Source organism: Trachurus japonicus, chromosome 3 (assembly GCF_045865225.1).
Source record: "Trachurus japonicus isolate A0001 chromosome 3, Traja_1.0".
Taxonomy (NCBI): Eukaryota; Metazoa; Chordata; class Actinopteri; order Carangiformes; family Carangidae; genus Trachurus; species Trachurus japonicus.
Window position 1 is genome coordinate 1811703 of NC_140909.1, and position 16641 is coordinate 1828343.

General features: G+C 38.2%; 1 protein-coding gene across 1 annotated transcript in view; it reads right to left on the bottom strand.

The window, feature by feature from the left end:
* Positions 1-713: 713 nt before the first annotated feature.
* Positions 714-16641, bottom strand: part of pde8a (phosphodiesterase 8A) — an 85718-nt gene continuing 69790 nt past the window's right edge. Inside the window, exons 18-22 of the mRNA XM_085804811.1 lie at positions 13598-13815; positions 11033-11165; positions 3873-4037; positions 3336-3465; positions 714-844 (exon numbers count right to left, since the gene is read on the bottom strand). Coding sequence (XP_085660937.1) covers positions 738-844; positions 3336-3465; positions 3873-4037; positions 11033-11165; positions 13598-13815 — 753 coding nt within the window. The 3' untranslated portion in view covers positions 714-737. The remainder of the gene's footprint in view (positions 845-3335; positions 3466-3872; positions 4038-11032; positions 11166-13597; positions 13816-16641) is intronic.

The following is a 16641-nucleotide window of genomic DNA, read 5'->3' on the forward strand; positions in this document are numbered from 1 at the left end:
TCGTTAGTTAGTCCGTGTCTGTTTGTCACAGTTCACATCTTACAGGGCACACTGCAAAAACTCAAAATCTTTCCAAGAATATTTGTCGTATTTCTTGTCAAAATGTCTAATTTCTAGTCAAAACTAATCTCTTTCCACTTAAAATAAGACTCATCACTTAAAAATTAACTATTTTTGAGATAATTTTCATTTGTTTCAAACTAATTTTCACTTGAAATAAGTAGAAAAATCTGCCAGTGAAAGCAAGTTTTTTGTGCTTGTAATAAGAAAGAAAAACTTGATCCACTGTCAGATTTTTCTACTTATTTCAAGTGAAAATCTGCTTCAAAAATGTGATGAGTCTTATTTTAAGTAGAATGAGATTTGTTTTGACTAGAAATGACCTTTTGACCAGAAATAAGACAAATATTCTTGGTAAGATTTTGAGTTTTTGCAGTGCAGAGGGGGGGTTGGTGGGGGCTGTGGAGCCACCAAGTGTTTCTGCTGCAGCTAGTTAACCCCGTCAGTAAAGTTCCTTCTGTGGTGACGGACGCTGCTTGGCTCGGCGTTGCTACAGAAGCAGGAGAGTGAAGGCGAGGTTGGCCGTGGCGTGATTGGCCGGCTGGGCGGAGCTGAGCTGAGCTGAGCAGGGAGAGGGACATCCCAGCAGGAGAGACAGAGGACGTCTGGTCTGGTCTGGTCTGGTTGCCCCCCCCCCCCCGGGGCCGAACGCGGCAGCGGCAGCGGCGGCGGCTTCTTTACTCCGGCGGCGGTCGCAGGCTGTGCAGCTTCCTCTCGTCCAGGCCTTTCCAGTACTTGAAGTTGTTGTCCAAGTGCTGCATGAGGTTGGGGAGGTCTGCAAACGCTGGAGAGGAGAAACATGAGACAGTTTAAAACCTGCTGCTTCTGATCCTTAAAGGGATAGTTCAACATTTGTCAAATTGGCCCGTTGCCATAATCCCTATAGTCATAGCAGTTGTACCTTTAATTGTCGGTGCAAGCTGTTTTTAGAACGGCGGAGCAGAGCCGTGAGCTGCTCAGAGCTACGCTACGGAGGCTCATTATGGGATTTCTTGGTTTCCCTCATCAAACTCATCAAATACACAATCCAACAACTCCACAACGCTCTGGTGGACAAGTTGTGAGCTGCACATTCACCACGCTATGAGATAATAACACAACGTTACCACACAGAGTTGTTTTAGAGGGAAATACAGAGACTGTTGATGAAAAACTGTTCCTGAAGGCAACGTGCATCAGCGGTTTTGCATGAATTTCCCTCTAAAACAACTCTGTCTGGTAACGTTGTGTTATTATCTCATAGCGTGGTGAATGTGCAGGTCACAACTTGTCCACCAGAGCGTTGTGGAGTTGTTGGATTGTGTATTTGATGAGTTTGATGAGGGAAACCAAGAAATCCCATGAGCCTCCGTAGTGTAGCTCTGAGCAGCTCACGGCTCTGCTCCGCCGTTCTAAAAACAGCTTGCAACGGGCCGAGTTCCTCTTTAAAACGAAGCTGCTGAAGCTGATTATTAACGAGTACCGATCTGATATCCGACTCCTCCTTGGATCATCTGTCTGTATATAATAAGACCAGTGGGTTCATTTATCTGTGACTTCATGAATGTGACTGATAGTGGAAACAATTCATTTCATAATGACACTGACAGAGAAACTGTGTCTCATCATGTGACTCGGCCACGTCGCCGTCGGCTTCATAAGGTCACGATGTGTAAAAAGTTAGAAAAGTACAAAACCATTCAGCTGCTGATTTGACACGTGCATTAAACTAAACCACGTCGAGGACATCTGATCGTTTCTTCTGATGATCTCAGATGTTACACATGTCACATATAGTAAGAAGTAGTTATCCATCTTGTGTATGAGTTGTGTTTTCCAAGAATATTTGTCGTATTTCTTGTCATAATGTCTCATTTCTATTCAAAACTAATCTCTTTTCTCTTAAAATAAGACTCATCACCTAAAAATGAACTATTTTTGAGATAATTTTCATTTGTTTCAAACTAATTTTCACTTGAAATAAGTAGAAAAATCTGCCAGTGAAAGCAAGTTTTTTGTGCTTGTAATAAGAAAGAAAAACTTGATCCACTGTCAGATTTTTCTACTTATTTCAGTGTTGTTTTTGGCAGGCATTTTAGATTTAGTCTTAGTCTTAGTCTTTTTGACGAAAATACTTATTAGTTTTAGTCAATTTTAGTCATTTCTATATGTGATAGTTTTAGTCTAGTTTTAGTCGACGAAAACTCAACAAGGTTTTCGTCTAGTTTTAGTCAGTTTCAGTAAAAAAAAAAAAAAAAAAGTCTTTTAACAAATTAATTCAATAAAGGAATGGTTTACACATAATGTTTCCACCCAATGGCTTATGGTCTAAGGATTATGCATCAGCCTACACACAGATAGTGGTAACAGTAGCCTGGTGCATTCAGTTTTTTTTCTGCTGGATTATATTTAAAATGCGTCCATATAGCTTCTGGTCGAGTGACGGCAGGTGTGTTGAGCAGAATGTGCGCTGCATGTCAGGTGGTGGCGTGACCACACAAGGATGGGATGCAGCAGCGTTGCAGATACTTGTTGATTTTTAATTGACAGGTTATACGCACAATAAGCTGAAATGTCGTGCATTTTGAACGTCTGACCACCAGCGCCGCGGAGCCGCTGCACCGCGGTCACCGGAGCAGCTGATCACTGCCTGCTGCTCTCTGCCGCTCTGATCACAAGCACCGGGCGGCGGCGCACCGCGGCTCGTCTCAGCAGCGTCGTTCTGTTGTTGACGGAGCCGTTGCTAAATCATGTGAAGCTTAGAGTAGCCTAATGACAATCCATAATATGGAATTTAGAGGCGATCACAGCCCTACCACTAACATTTACGTCTGTTCTCGTCTCGTCAACGAAAACTCACACACGTCTCGTCATGTTTTCGTCATCAGAGAGCCATGTTTATCTCGTCACCGTCTCGTTATCGTCATGAAAAAAAGGTGCGTCAACGAAAATATTTCGTCATCGTCATCGTTAACGAAAACAACACTGACTTATTTCAAGTGAAAATCTGCTTGAAAGAAGTAAAACGTGTCTAAAAACAAGCTACTTTTTAATGTGATGAGTCTTATTTTAAGTTTAGTAGAATGAGATTTGTAAAAAGTTAGAAAAGCACAAAACCATTCAGCTGCTGATTTGACACGTGCATTAAACTAAACCACGTCGAGGACATCTGATCGTTTCTTCTGATGATCTCAGACGTTACACATGTCACATATAGTAAGAAGTAGTTATCCATCTTGTGTTTGAGTTGTGTTTGTTTACGTTGTGCGACGTCTCTCCCTCTCTGAGAGTCTTACCATCCCAGGCATCGAACATGTCCGTGATGAAGTAGTCTATGAAGGAAATCTGGGACTTTGGGATGCTACACGTGTTTCTGTCAAACACAGGCATGACCACGGGCAGGCCTTGTCTCTTCTCCTCGTCCGTCTGTATCAGTGAGAAAGATGAGTGTCAGCTACAATAAATACATTAAAGGAGAATTCCGGTCATTTTTGACCCCTAAATCGTTGTCCTGATGGTCACCCAGTGTTGAGGGGAGCAAAAAACATGGGACTAAAATTGATGCAGGCAAACCAGAGTTACACCATGGCTACCCGACTAAAATTGAGAAATTTTGACAAGAAAGAAGACAAATATTCTTGGAAAGATTTTGAGTTTTTGCAGTGCATGGTGTAACTCCAGTTTGCCTGCATCAATTTTAGTCGCGTTTTTTGCTCCAACCAACACTGGGTGACCATCAGGACAATGATTTAGGGGTCAAAAATGACCGGAATTCTCCTTTAAAACATCAACTACCAGATCATTTTGTCGTCTTTCTCTTTCTCTTTCTTCACCTGTGCAAAATACTCCTCGGAGATGCGTCCGGCCCACTCGATGCAGAGCTCCAGCGGCCTGCAGGGGTTGGAGATGTCTGCACATTTAATCAGCATCCGCTTGACCAGGATGCGGTTCTCCGGCGACGTCAAGACGCCTTTCACCGACTCCTCATCACTGTTTCCCTGAAAAACAAAAACAAAAATACACACACAGCGCAAACATTAGCACAAAGACACACAAACACACACACATCAATCAATCAATCCAAATAAACTTTAATGTCCCCGGAGGGAAAATTGTCTTGGGACAATCAATGCTGTACATCCTGCATACATACAGATTTTATAACCATACACCATTTCACATACTCACACACACAACCAACAGAGATCACTTACAGACAGTACGACTAAGTTCATAGTTCATACAAAGTAATAAATAATTATTGTAATAAATAATTATTGCACTTTCTCCTATATTGCATCTTGCCTCAGTATTGCCACAGTCTCTGGGTCTAAATGACACCTTTTGTATCTGTGGACTCCACCATCAGCATCAATTTAACCCTCTATGGTACGCTGCATTATGATGCCAGTGGGGGAAAAAATGTTTGGAGTGTTTTTATGTCCCAAAATAGACTAAATAAACATAATCTAAAGAAATTTTTTTTTAAATTTTATTTTTGGAAGTTTTTGGGATTTTTTGCCTGTAGGCAACATTGTACCATTATGGTTCATCATCTACTGTATTAGAAACACCAGTCTCTGTAGACTTTCACCTCCACTGGCCTCATCATCATCCACATTCTCATTCTCATCTTCCTCATCATCATCATAATAGCCTGACGTTTACTTTACTGCATCCAAAATCACATTTATTAAGGATAAAAAACAAAATTATGATGAACTAGAAAAAGCATTTCCAAGAATGGAAATGGTGTGACTGCTGACAGCAACTGAACACTGTTGCAGAATTAGCAAATGCAAGCAGTGATCACCATACAAATGTTTGACCAAAGTCAGAATCAAACCCACAACCTCATGGTCATTAGACTTCCACTCTGCCTCTAGGCCACGGTGCACACACAGTTGCAGAGACTGTTGTCTGTTAATGATCTGCACACTGTCAACATCAAGAAAGCTTGAGAGTCAAGCTTGAATGACTTAGAATGAAAATTTCTGTGAATTTCAGGCTGAGAGCAGCAGTTTCAACATGAAGCAAGTTATCAGAAGTCAACAGAGGACGACTGGGAAAATAATTCACTATAATTGTTGTTGAGGCAAGAATTGAACCAGCAACCTTCAGGTCTCCAGACCAGCAAGCTAACCACTAGGCTACAGACAGAGACAGTATGTGAGGGGTAAAGAAAACCTTTGATAAGAGGATCACTGGCTTCTGCTTAAAAAAAAAAGTAAGGAATCAAACCCATGACCTCATGATCAATAAACCTTTACTCTGCCACTTCGCCACAGAGAGCACAGACATAAGCATGTTGCCATTGTAATGTGATGATGTGCTGCAAACGGTGGCAGAAGCAATTAATGCGTCTCTTAACAAACACCTGTAACCAACTGGACTACAGACAGAGTTGTGGAGAATTCTCAGCATTGGGCTGAATGAGAGCAGAGAGCTCCCTGGCTGCATTTAAAAAATATTTTAAATTATTATCTAAGTCTCTTTGCATTTTTGACCAGAATTTTAGCCAGAAGACAAGTATGGCTACAAAACTGGAGAAAATAATTTGTCTAGAGTTTAATTTGCAGAAAAAGTTAAATATTTTAAAAAGTATAAATAGTTAAAAAGAGAAAAGTAACGCCGATAAAGTTCAAAAAAAGCTGCACGTTTTGATATATGAATTGTTGAAATAGCACAACACCTAACACACTAACCATATGGCCACAGAGAACCTGAGTTACAATGAGCTTTATACTATGAGGAATCAAAGACTGTCCAATGACAGCTGAATAATTGGAATCAAAAGTCAAGCAATGATGTGAAATGACTGAGGCAGGAATCGAACCCATGACCATATGATCACTAAACCTTTACTCTGCCACTCGGCTACAGAGAGCACACTGCTTTCAAGACTCTTGTCATTCATTGTAATGTGATGATGTGCTGCAAACTGGTATGAGTAATCAAGGAGATAACAAACACCTGTAACCAATTGAAGGCGGGGGAGGAGAGCAGAATTCAACATAACATAACAAGAGGTCTTCCTTTGGATTCGAACCAGTGACCTTAGGGTTGGCAGGCAGTTACCCTACCCCCTACACTACAGTGGAGTTGTGAAGAAGAGAGGTTGAGACTTTGATGAATGTGAGATTTTTTGTGAAAAAGTTAAATATTTGAAAAAGTATAAATAGTTAAAAAGAGAAAAGTAATGCCGATAAAGTTCAAAAAAAGCTGCACGTTTTGATATATGAATTGTTGAAATAGCACAAAGTATGAAGGACTAGAAGAAGACCGTAAAAAGGCGGAAGAAAATGGCCAAACAGAAGAACAATAGTGTGACTGCTTCAGCAGTCACACTAATTATATGTTTTTGAACATTATATTTACACCTAAACACACACTACCATAGTCTCATAATGCAATGTTGATTCCATAATGGTCCACTGTCGCCTCAAGGCAACACTGCAATTTTCTATAATGGTACGTTGTTGCTTTCGGGCAACAGGTGCATTTTAACAAGTTTCCATATTTAATAAGTAAATAAATTGCATGGAACTATTAAAAATTAAACTTTACTAATCTATTAGTGTAAATATTTTTTTTTCCAGATGAAAAAGGGCAAGGAAGTTACTGTATGTTTTCAGACCGTTTTAGTGGAGCAAAATGGCAAACCTGTTTCCTTTGAAAAAGTCTGCAAAAAGGGTTTCAGTGGCTTCTTGAAAGTCATGTGATACAGTAAATTAAAGCATTGTTATTGGTTCTCTAAGGTCTCCTCTCTTTTTTAAAGTATTACAGCATTACTGTAAATGGGATGAATTGTGGAGATTTGACAGGCCAAAAAGTGGTATGTTGCCTGAGGGCAACATGGTACCATAGAGGGTTAAAGGTGCTGAAGGAATAGTATATGTATCTATTGAAAAAAAGAAAAAAAAGAAAGAAATTTATATAACAATTAAAATGATGGATATAAAACAACAAAACCCTTAAAAATCATTTACAGTACACAGATAATAACCAAATACCTAAAAAAAAAAAAACATCAGCTGAACAACTTCAAAAATAACCAGCTAACTAACTGTGTCTGTGCATAAACGGATGGGGAGGGGAGATAACATAACGTGCGCCACCGGCAGCAGCAGCACTTACACATGCTACAGTAAGGAGCAGCAGCATGCGTCATACAGTCACATGATGTGCAGCTACTTGCATGTTTCAAGATTGAATTATGTTAAGCAGAAGTACAGAGGGGCTATTTTTTTCCGTGCCAAGATGAGTGAGGTCTCTGTTTGGTTCTAAAAACCCTCCTGGTCCGACGACGGCGTAGACGCGACACAAAGAGCTCCTCACAAAGCACCGCAACCTCTTCCATTAACTCAATTAACCCTGATGACAATTTATGGGAGGAAACACTTAAAAACGCAGCGTTTGACTGATCTCAGTGACTGCATGTGTTCAGATTCGGCCGTCTGACTTTAAAAGGCAGCAGGACTTTTAAATGTCCGCGTGGAGAATTCCTCACGTAGACGAGAAAGATGTTACCGAGTTGTAAAATTCTCTCCCCACAAACATCATCATCATCATCATTGTAGGAGCCAATATTGTTGTGAAGAGAGTTGAAATCTTTATTGTAGCCTAGTTTGTGGTGTGTTTTACAGTTAAAGGACAATTCTGGGGCAAATTCAACTTAGGGGCTGCATGTATTTTTCTAACACTTTAGGTCTAAAAGAAGGAATCTGAAGATTTTCAGTTTAATTGCTCCTGTTTTGCGGTAGTTGTGTCTTGTCCCAAGTTCAGCTGCTTACACTGCAAAAAACTCAAAATCTTACCAAGAATATTTGTCTTATGGCTAGTTAAAATGTAATTTCTAGTCAAAACTAATCTAATTATACTAAATATACTAAGACTTATCACATTAAAAAGTAGCTTGTTTTTTAGACACTTTTTACTTCTTTCAAGCAGATTTTCACTTGAAATAAGTAGAAAAATCTGATAGTGGAGCAAGTTTTTCTTTATTATTATAAACACAAAAAAACTGCTTTCACTGGCAGATTTTTCTACTTATTTCAATTGAAAATTAGTTTGAAACAAGTGAAAATGATCTAAAAACAAGTTCATTTTTAGGTGATGAGTCTTAATTTAAATGGAAAGAAATTAGTTTGGATTAAAATTGAGACATTTTAACTAGAAATAAGACAAATATTCTTGGAAAGATTTTGATTTTTTACAGTGTAGGCTGTTTCCATCCCTCAAAGCCACAGACAGCGTCAGATGGCGACTCAAATATGCACCCAGAAGTTTATTTACTTCAAGCAAGTCAAGAGTTGATGTTCCTGTGTTTATGACACAAACGGGAGCTTCCGACTGCACCTGAACACAGCGAGCGTCAACTTGGGTCCCGACTCTATAAAACTAGATCTAATTCAAAGTCTCGCAAACATGTCGGCTTGCTTGAAGTAAATAAACTTCTGGGTGCATGTTTGAGTCTCCATCTGACGCTGTCTGTGGCTTTGAGGGATGGAAACAGCCTAAGCAGCGGAACTTCAATCCGCTCCCATTCATTGCTGCCGTGGCGATGCGGGGACAGACACAACTACCGCAAAACAGGAGCAATTAAACTGAAAATCTTCAGATTCCTTCTTTTAGACCTAAAATGTTAGGAACATACAGCCTGAGTTGAATTTGCCCGGAATTGTCCTTTAAGTATTTGTTGTGTTATGACTGCTTTTTACTGACGGATGTTGCAGTTGGAAGCTTCATCTGACCGTTGTAAAGCCAATAGAAGACTGGATGTGTACTAATGGAACGTCAAAATAAAACCCACAAAAGCACGAAACTGACTCCGGTGATTTTGTGAGTGTGGGAGCAACGTACATGAGTCAAACCAACTGAACTTTGCCTTCCGCTAAAATTTCGAGTGGCTTTAAAACTAAGTTCAGTCTAAAGTGTTCTCCGCTACACTGCAAAAACTCAAAATCTTTCTTTCTATCTTTCTTCTTCTTGTCAAAATGTGTCATTTCTACTCAAAACTAAACTCTTTCCACATAAAATAACATGTTTTTAGATATTTTTCACTAATTTCAAACTAATTTTCACTTGAAATATAAGGAAGTATAAAAATCTGCCAGTGAAAGTGAAGTGAAGTCTTTTGCGCTTGTAATAAGGATGAAAAACTTGCTCCACTATCAGATTTTTCTACTTATTTCAAGTGAAAATCTGCTTGAAAGAAGTAAAAAGTGTCTAAAAACAAGCTACTTTTTATGTGATGAGTCTTATTTTTTAAGTAGAATTAGATTAGTTTTGACTAAGACAAATATTCTTGGTAAGATATTTGAGTTTTTGCAGTGAACATATTGTTGCTGGAGAAACTGTGGGACTTTGCAACGATTCATTGACGGCGTGTGACAGAATGAGATCACAACAGTTGTGTTTATATAAAGTCTCTGTGTGTGTCCTTCCTGCTCCGACTCAACATTGATCTATTTAGGAAAAAAAAGAGGCTAAAAAAAGACTAAAAACTGCAGCTCTGGAAAAAAATAAGAGAGCACTTTCACAAATGTTTCTTAAAAGCATCTCTACATGTATGACAGTCATTCTTTTCTTTTCTTTTTTAAACACCAACACAAACACAACTCATTCTACTTAATGAGACACTGATGAGGTCATCACCTGAACCACATCTGGTTTTATAGGAAGATTATAAAAACCTCTGTTGGGATTAAACATTGACATTATCCCACAAAAACTTTATAAACTTTATAAACTCTTCCCGAGTTAAAATATTATTGCTGTGTTGTTTAGGAATACACCTGAACATGTTTTCTTTGCATTATTATTATTGAAGGTCTGAAAAGACTTGATATTTCTTGTTATTTAGACTAGTTTAGTCATTTTCAGCCAATAAAAGCTCTAAATGACAATATTTTTATTTCAGTTTTGGGAGAAATGTTGTCAGTATTTGATAGAATAAAACAAACACTTTTTAATTTTATTTTACTCTAACACACACTGCAAAAACTCAAAATCTTACCAAGTATATTTGTCCCATTTCTAGTCAAAACAAATCTCATTCTACTTAAAGTAAGACTCATCACATAAAAAGTAGCTTGTTTCTAGACACTTTTTAGATCTTCACTTGAAATAAGTAGAAAAATCTGATAGTGGAGCAAGTTTTTCTTTCTTATTACAAGCACAAAAAACTTGCTTTCATTTCATTTAAGTGGAAAGAGATTCATTTTGACTAAAATTTAGACATTTTGACAGGAAATATGACAAATATTCTTGGAAAGATTTTGAGTTTTTGCAGTGTAGGGTTTCCTGTTGTCATCTTCATTTGTTTTACCATTTTATTTTATTTCATAACCACTGTACATTGGAGTATCTTACATACGTTCTTGGATGTATGACAATCCGGTTGTGCAGATTTAATGTAAGTTTTTGTTGACTCGTCTTGTCTTTTTCGTGTTGTGATTGTGGATGTATGTTTAAATGTGCACTGTAAAAACTCAAAATCTTTCCAAGAATATTTGTCTTATTTCTTGTCAAAATGTCTCATTTCTAGTCAAAACTAATCTCTTTCCACTTAAAATAAGAACCATCACCTACAAATTAACTTGTTTTAGATAATTTTCACTTGTTTCAAACTAATTTTCACTTGAAGTAGTAAGTATAAGTAGAAAAATTTGCTCCACTATCAGATTTTTCTACTTATTTCAAGTGAAAATTTGTTTGAAACAAGTGAAAATGATCTAAAAACAAGTTCATTTTCAGGTGATGGGTCTTATTCTAAGTGGAAAGAGATTAGTTTTGACCAGAAATTACACATTTTGAGAAGAAATGAGACAAATATTCTTGGAAAGATTTTGAGTTTTTGCAGTGCATATACCTATAAATAGTAAAAACCAGAGAAACGGATCATTCTGGGCTGTATTTCTATGCAGGTATATGAAGCACCAACACGTGTCAGAGTGTGATTTCATTTCATCTCTGGTTTTAATGACCTCACCCCGTTCTCCTCCAGCGCGGCCAGCGGCTTGTTGATGCTGTTCACAAATTTGTTGACGTGTTCAAAGTGTTTGGTCATCTCGGTGGCCAGGACCATGTCGATGATGGCCTGTCGTAGTGTTCGGTACTCGTTCCTGCAGACAGACAGAGGGACAGACAGACAGACAGACAGACAGACAGACAGACAGACAGAGGGACAGACAGACAGAGGGACAGACAGACAGACAGACAGACAGAGAGAGAGAGACTCAGTGTGGTAAACAGCAGAGGAACCCGTGTGAACAGTTTTGCTGCTCCGGCTGCAGTGACAGTGCCGATGAATGGAGGCTTTGTTCACCTTCCCCCTCTGAGGGAAACCAGCACATGTGAGCTATTCTGCTCCGGGACTCAAATCACATTACGACCCTGCTGCTGCTGTCAACAAACACACACACACTATTGTTTTCTGTATAGCACGCACACACACATGTACACACACACACACACACACTGTCTTAGCTCAACCACCTCCACCCTACGCTACGCTACGCTACTTCAGGTGATGCTCCTCCTGTATTCTGCATCACAATCTATTTTTAGAACCGATTTAATACGTCAAATTGGAAAAATTCACAGATGAGGATGAAACATTACGGTTTCTGAACTTTAAAGAATTCCCCCCCATCTACACTGCAAAAACTCAAAACCATTTGTCTTATTTCTTGTTAAAATGTCTCATTTCTAGTCAAAACGAATCTCTTTTTACTTAAAATAAGACTCATCACCTAAAAATTAACTTGTTTTTAGATCATTTTCACTTGTTTCAAACAAATTTTCACTTGAAATAAGTAGAAAAATCTGCCAGTGAAAGCAGGTTTTCTGTGCTTGTAATAAGAAAGAAAAACTTGCTCCACTATCAGATTTTTCTACTTATTTCAAGTGAAAATATGATTGAAAGAAGTAAAAAGTGTCTAAAAACAAGCTACTTTTTATGTGATGAGTCTTATTTTAAGTATAATGAGATTTGTTTTGACTAGAAATGACATTTTTGACTGGAAATGAGACAAATATTCTTGGTAAGATTTTGAGTTTTTGCAGTGTAGCGGTGCGGTACTGAACGTATTCTTGATGTTGCATTCAGGTGAAATGGGGCAGACGTCAGACAGACAACAGACGCTGCATGTAACAGGATAAACAAGTGTCTATGTAAACAAGTGGTCCGCCAGCACGAGGCAAAACAATACAGGCGTGACAACATGTTGTCATGGTGATGTGGTATTGTTTTACCGGAGTAAAATGACATCCGGTTGGTTTGCCGACGGCCGTCTGCCTGACTGCACCTGAATGCAACACCGGTGCCTCCGTCCTTCCTCACACTACACAGTGGTGACAGTTTTAACAGGCCGAGCCCACAGCTCCGCTCAGTTTCCGTGGTTACCTACGGTCACGATGCAACATGGCCGCCTCGGTTCGGTGCGTCGCCCACTTATGTATTTGTAACGACTTGTAACAACTCATTCTAAGGAACCAGAAAGCTTTCATTTGTATGCAGCTGTGATTCACCTTCAATGAAATACGGATTTATGAAAGACATGTTTGATTTTTGATAATAAAAAGCCAAATAAGTTACACACTGGGACTTTAAAACCTCCTCGTTGTGGAGCGAACAACTGATACGCTAAACGACACTAAGTTTAGGACTGAAACCACTTGGGTCGGGTCGCACATCATCATCACTGTGAATATTGTTTTGATTAAGAGAACACTGACTATATCCTCCCTCTATGTAAGTTGTGTGTTGATGCCAAAGCTCTTTCATTGCATAGAAATACACAATAAAAATAAAGTTTCTCTCTCTCTCTGCAGCAGCAGTGATTGGTCCATTCATCAATTAATCAATTAGTGGAAGTGGAAGTCCATTTGAATCACATTAGACTCTTGGAAAATTGTAACAGACATTTTAAAACCATTTTCATTAATCAATAATTTAAAAAATGATGATTATTAGTTGGTCCAATCAACTACATAATCACAACAGCTACTTAAATAGGAATAAATGACAGGAGGAAATATACACTGCAAAAACTCAAATATCTTACCAAGAATATTTGTCTCATTTCGAGTCATAACAAATCTCATTATACTTAAAATAAGACATATCGCATAAAAAGTAGCTTGTTTTTAGACACTTTTTACTTCTTTCAAGCAGATTTTCACTTGAAATAAGTAGAAAAATCTGACAGTGGAGCAAGTTTTTCTTTCTTATTACAAACACAAAAAAACTTGCTTTCACTGGCAGATTTTTCTACTGATTTCAAGTGAAAATTTGTTTGAAACAAGTGAAAATGATCTAAAAACAAGTCAATTTTTAGGTGATGAGTCTTATTTTAAGTGGAAAGAGATTAGTTTTGAGTAGAAATGAGATATTTTGACAAGAAATAAGATAAATATTCTTGAGTTTTTGCAGTGTACTAATTATATTCTGAGGTAAATCATACTAGTTCTGATCTTTGCAGAGATGTGACAAGTTTATTATTATTATTCTTATTCTATATTATTATTTTTACATGATGGCTCTCTCTCGCACCTTTCAATGTTCTTGAAGATGTTGCACTTGTCGTCCCTGGTGGTGATCTGGAAGGCCAGCGCGGCGTGGTGGCTCTCCAGCACGGCCGTGTCGTTGTAGAGGATGGCCAGCTCGCTGCCCGCGTTGCACAGGAAGCTGTTGGTGCGGCCCGGGTGATCCACGTCGTGCACGGTGGCGGCGATCAGCGCGGCCACCTCGTCGATGGGATCCAGACTTTGCTGTTGTGGAGAGAAAACAGATCGTTGTGCCGCATTAAAAGGAGAGAAAAGTCTGGATTAGTAGTACGACCTCAGGGTTTATAAGGTTTAACTCTCCACCGTGTTTTCTAAACATGTCAGATCAAACTATCGTGACGTGAGTTCAGTCTACGACAACAAGGAACTCATTGTTGTTATAAAGACACAAGATACGAAAATACAACTCTGGAAAAAAATTAAGAGACCGCTCCCAAAATGATCAGTTTACTATTTATAGGTATGCACTGTAAAAACGTATTTGTCTTATTTCTTGTCAAAATGTCTAATTTCTAGTCAAAACTAATCTCTTTACTCTTAAAATAAGACTCATCACCTAAAAATTTACTTGTTTTAGATCATTTTCACTTGTTTCAAACTAATTTTCACTTGAAATAAGTAGAAAAATCTGCCAGTGAAAGCAAGTTTTTTTTGTTTGTAATAAGAAAGAAAAATTTGCTCCACTATCAGATTATTTCAAGTGAAAATCTGCTTGAAAGAAGTAAAAAGTGTCTAAAAACAAGCTACTTTTTATGTGATGAGTCTTATTTTAAGTATAATGAGATTTGTCTTGACTAGACATAAGACAAATATACCTTGGCAAGATATTTTAGTTTTTGCAGTGTGTGTGAGTGAGTTAAATTAAATTATTCTTTGTTTTTGTTTTATTCTATCAACTACCGACAACATTTCTCCCAAAACTGAAATAAAAATATTGTCATTTAGAGCTTTTATTGGCTGAAAATGACTAAACTAGTCTAAATAACAAATAATATCAAGTCTTTTCAGACCTTGAATAATAATAATAATGCAAAGAAAACATGTTCATATTTATTCCTAAACAACACAGCAAGAATATTTGAACTCAGGAAGAGTTTATAAATGAGTTTTTGTGGGATAATGTCAATGTTTAATCCCAGCAGTGGTTTTTATAATCTTCCTATAAAACCAGATGTGGTTCAGGTGATGACCTCATCAGAGTCTCATTAAGGAGAATGAGTTGTGTTTGAGTTGGTTTTAAAAAAGAAAAGAAAAGAACGACTGTCATACATGTAGAGATGCTTTTAGAAACATTTGTGAAAGTGCTCTCTTATTTTTTATACCAGAGCTGTATATGAACAAACATCTTCATTTTGGTGAAGATATAGAACATTAAAAATAGGATTTTGATGATAAATCTGCAGCTCTAAGTCTTAAAAACCGACTTTAACAGTGGCAGAACTGGTTGATCATCAAATTAACACACACACACACACACTCAACTACTTGTAATTTTTGGAAGCAGGGTCATTTGTTTCTGGGTCATTTCCTGTGTCATGTGTCTCAGGGGTGTGAAAAATTAAAAAGCGTGAATAAAGAGGAAGGAAGGAAGAAAAAAAAGAAGGAGCGGACACAGATAAGTGAAATAATTCCTTAATTTTCACATGAATTTGCGGTCGTCTCTCTCGTCTGTGCAGTTCCAGGGATTCATTCATTAACCTTGGGTGCTGGTGATGTAACTTCACAGTTCAGCGGCTAAGCCAATGAAAGATCCTCCACTCAGATCAGAAATAGACAGTTTGGTTAATCAGCTTAGCCGGTGCTCGCCCTCGCCCTCGCCCTCTCCACCGCCGCTGAGCCACTGACACACTTGGGCAAAACCTCGACTCTCAAGGATAATGTGAGTTCAGAGCAGACGAGGAGGAGGAGGAGGAGGAAGAGCTGCACACGGCAAAAACTCAAAATCTTACCAAGACTATTTGTCTCATTTCTAGTCAAAAATGTAATTTCTAGTCAAAACTAATCTCATTATACTTAAAATAAGACTCATCACATAAAAAGTAGCTTGTTTTTAGACACTTTTTTACTTCTTTCAAGCAGATTTTCACTTGAAATAAAAATCTGATAGTGGAGCAAGTTTTTCTTTCTTATTACAAGCACAAAAAACTTGCTTTCACTGGCAGATTTTTCTACTTATTTCAAGTGAAAATTTGTTTGAAACAAGTGAAAATGATCTAAAAACAAGTTAATTTTTAGGTGATGAGTCTTATTTTAAGTAAAAAGAGATTAGTTTTGACTAGAAATTATACATTTTGACAAGAAATAAGAAAAATGGTTTTGAGTTTTTGCAATGCAGGTTCTGGAGTCGGATCTACGAGCTGCCGACGCTGCAGCTCTGACTGAAGATTTGTACTAAATGGTCAATAAATTGAAGATCTTGTGGTTTTTTGTTTCTATATTTTTATTCCTAACTTTTGCTCCTCGTGTCTTCCTCTGCTTCAGTACTATAGCAGGTGAATTTCCCACAAGTTGGATCAATAAATGATACAACTTCTATCTTACAAACACCTACACCTACACCTCACAGTGTGGCCCACATTTTAAAGGGATACGCCAACATTTTTTTTCGTGTCTTGCCTCACTCCTGAGTCCATGACCAGCAGATAGACACCATCCTTTCCACTGTGCGTGCAGTAACAAGGGAGATAGAGCCGTATCGCCCGTAATCAGCTTAGCTCAAACACTGGAAGTGTATGGGTAGTGTTAGCCTGCCTCCTACCCGAGCCGAAATCAGCAGTCAGAAGCTGATTTCATTTTAGCTCTAAACTCTGTAAATATATCACTTTATCGACATTTCAAACATTTTTAGGCGAGAAAGTAGCCGTTTAGATCAGCAGTGTGTCGTTAATTTGTCTAAATACCAGCTGTTTACAATTTTGTTTGGACGAATTTGGCGCTACTCAAGCTAGCCGTTGTGACCAACGCACTTCTGGTTACTTTCACAAAATAAAACACCTGTTGCCCTTTACATACAGAAAACCATGACGATAG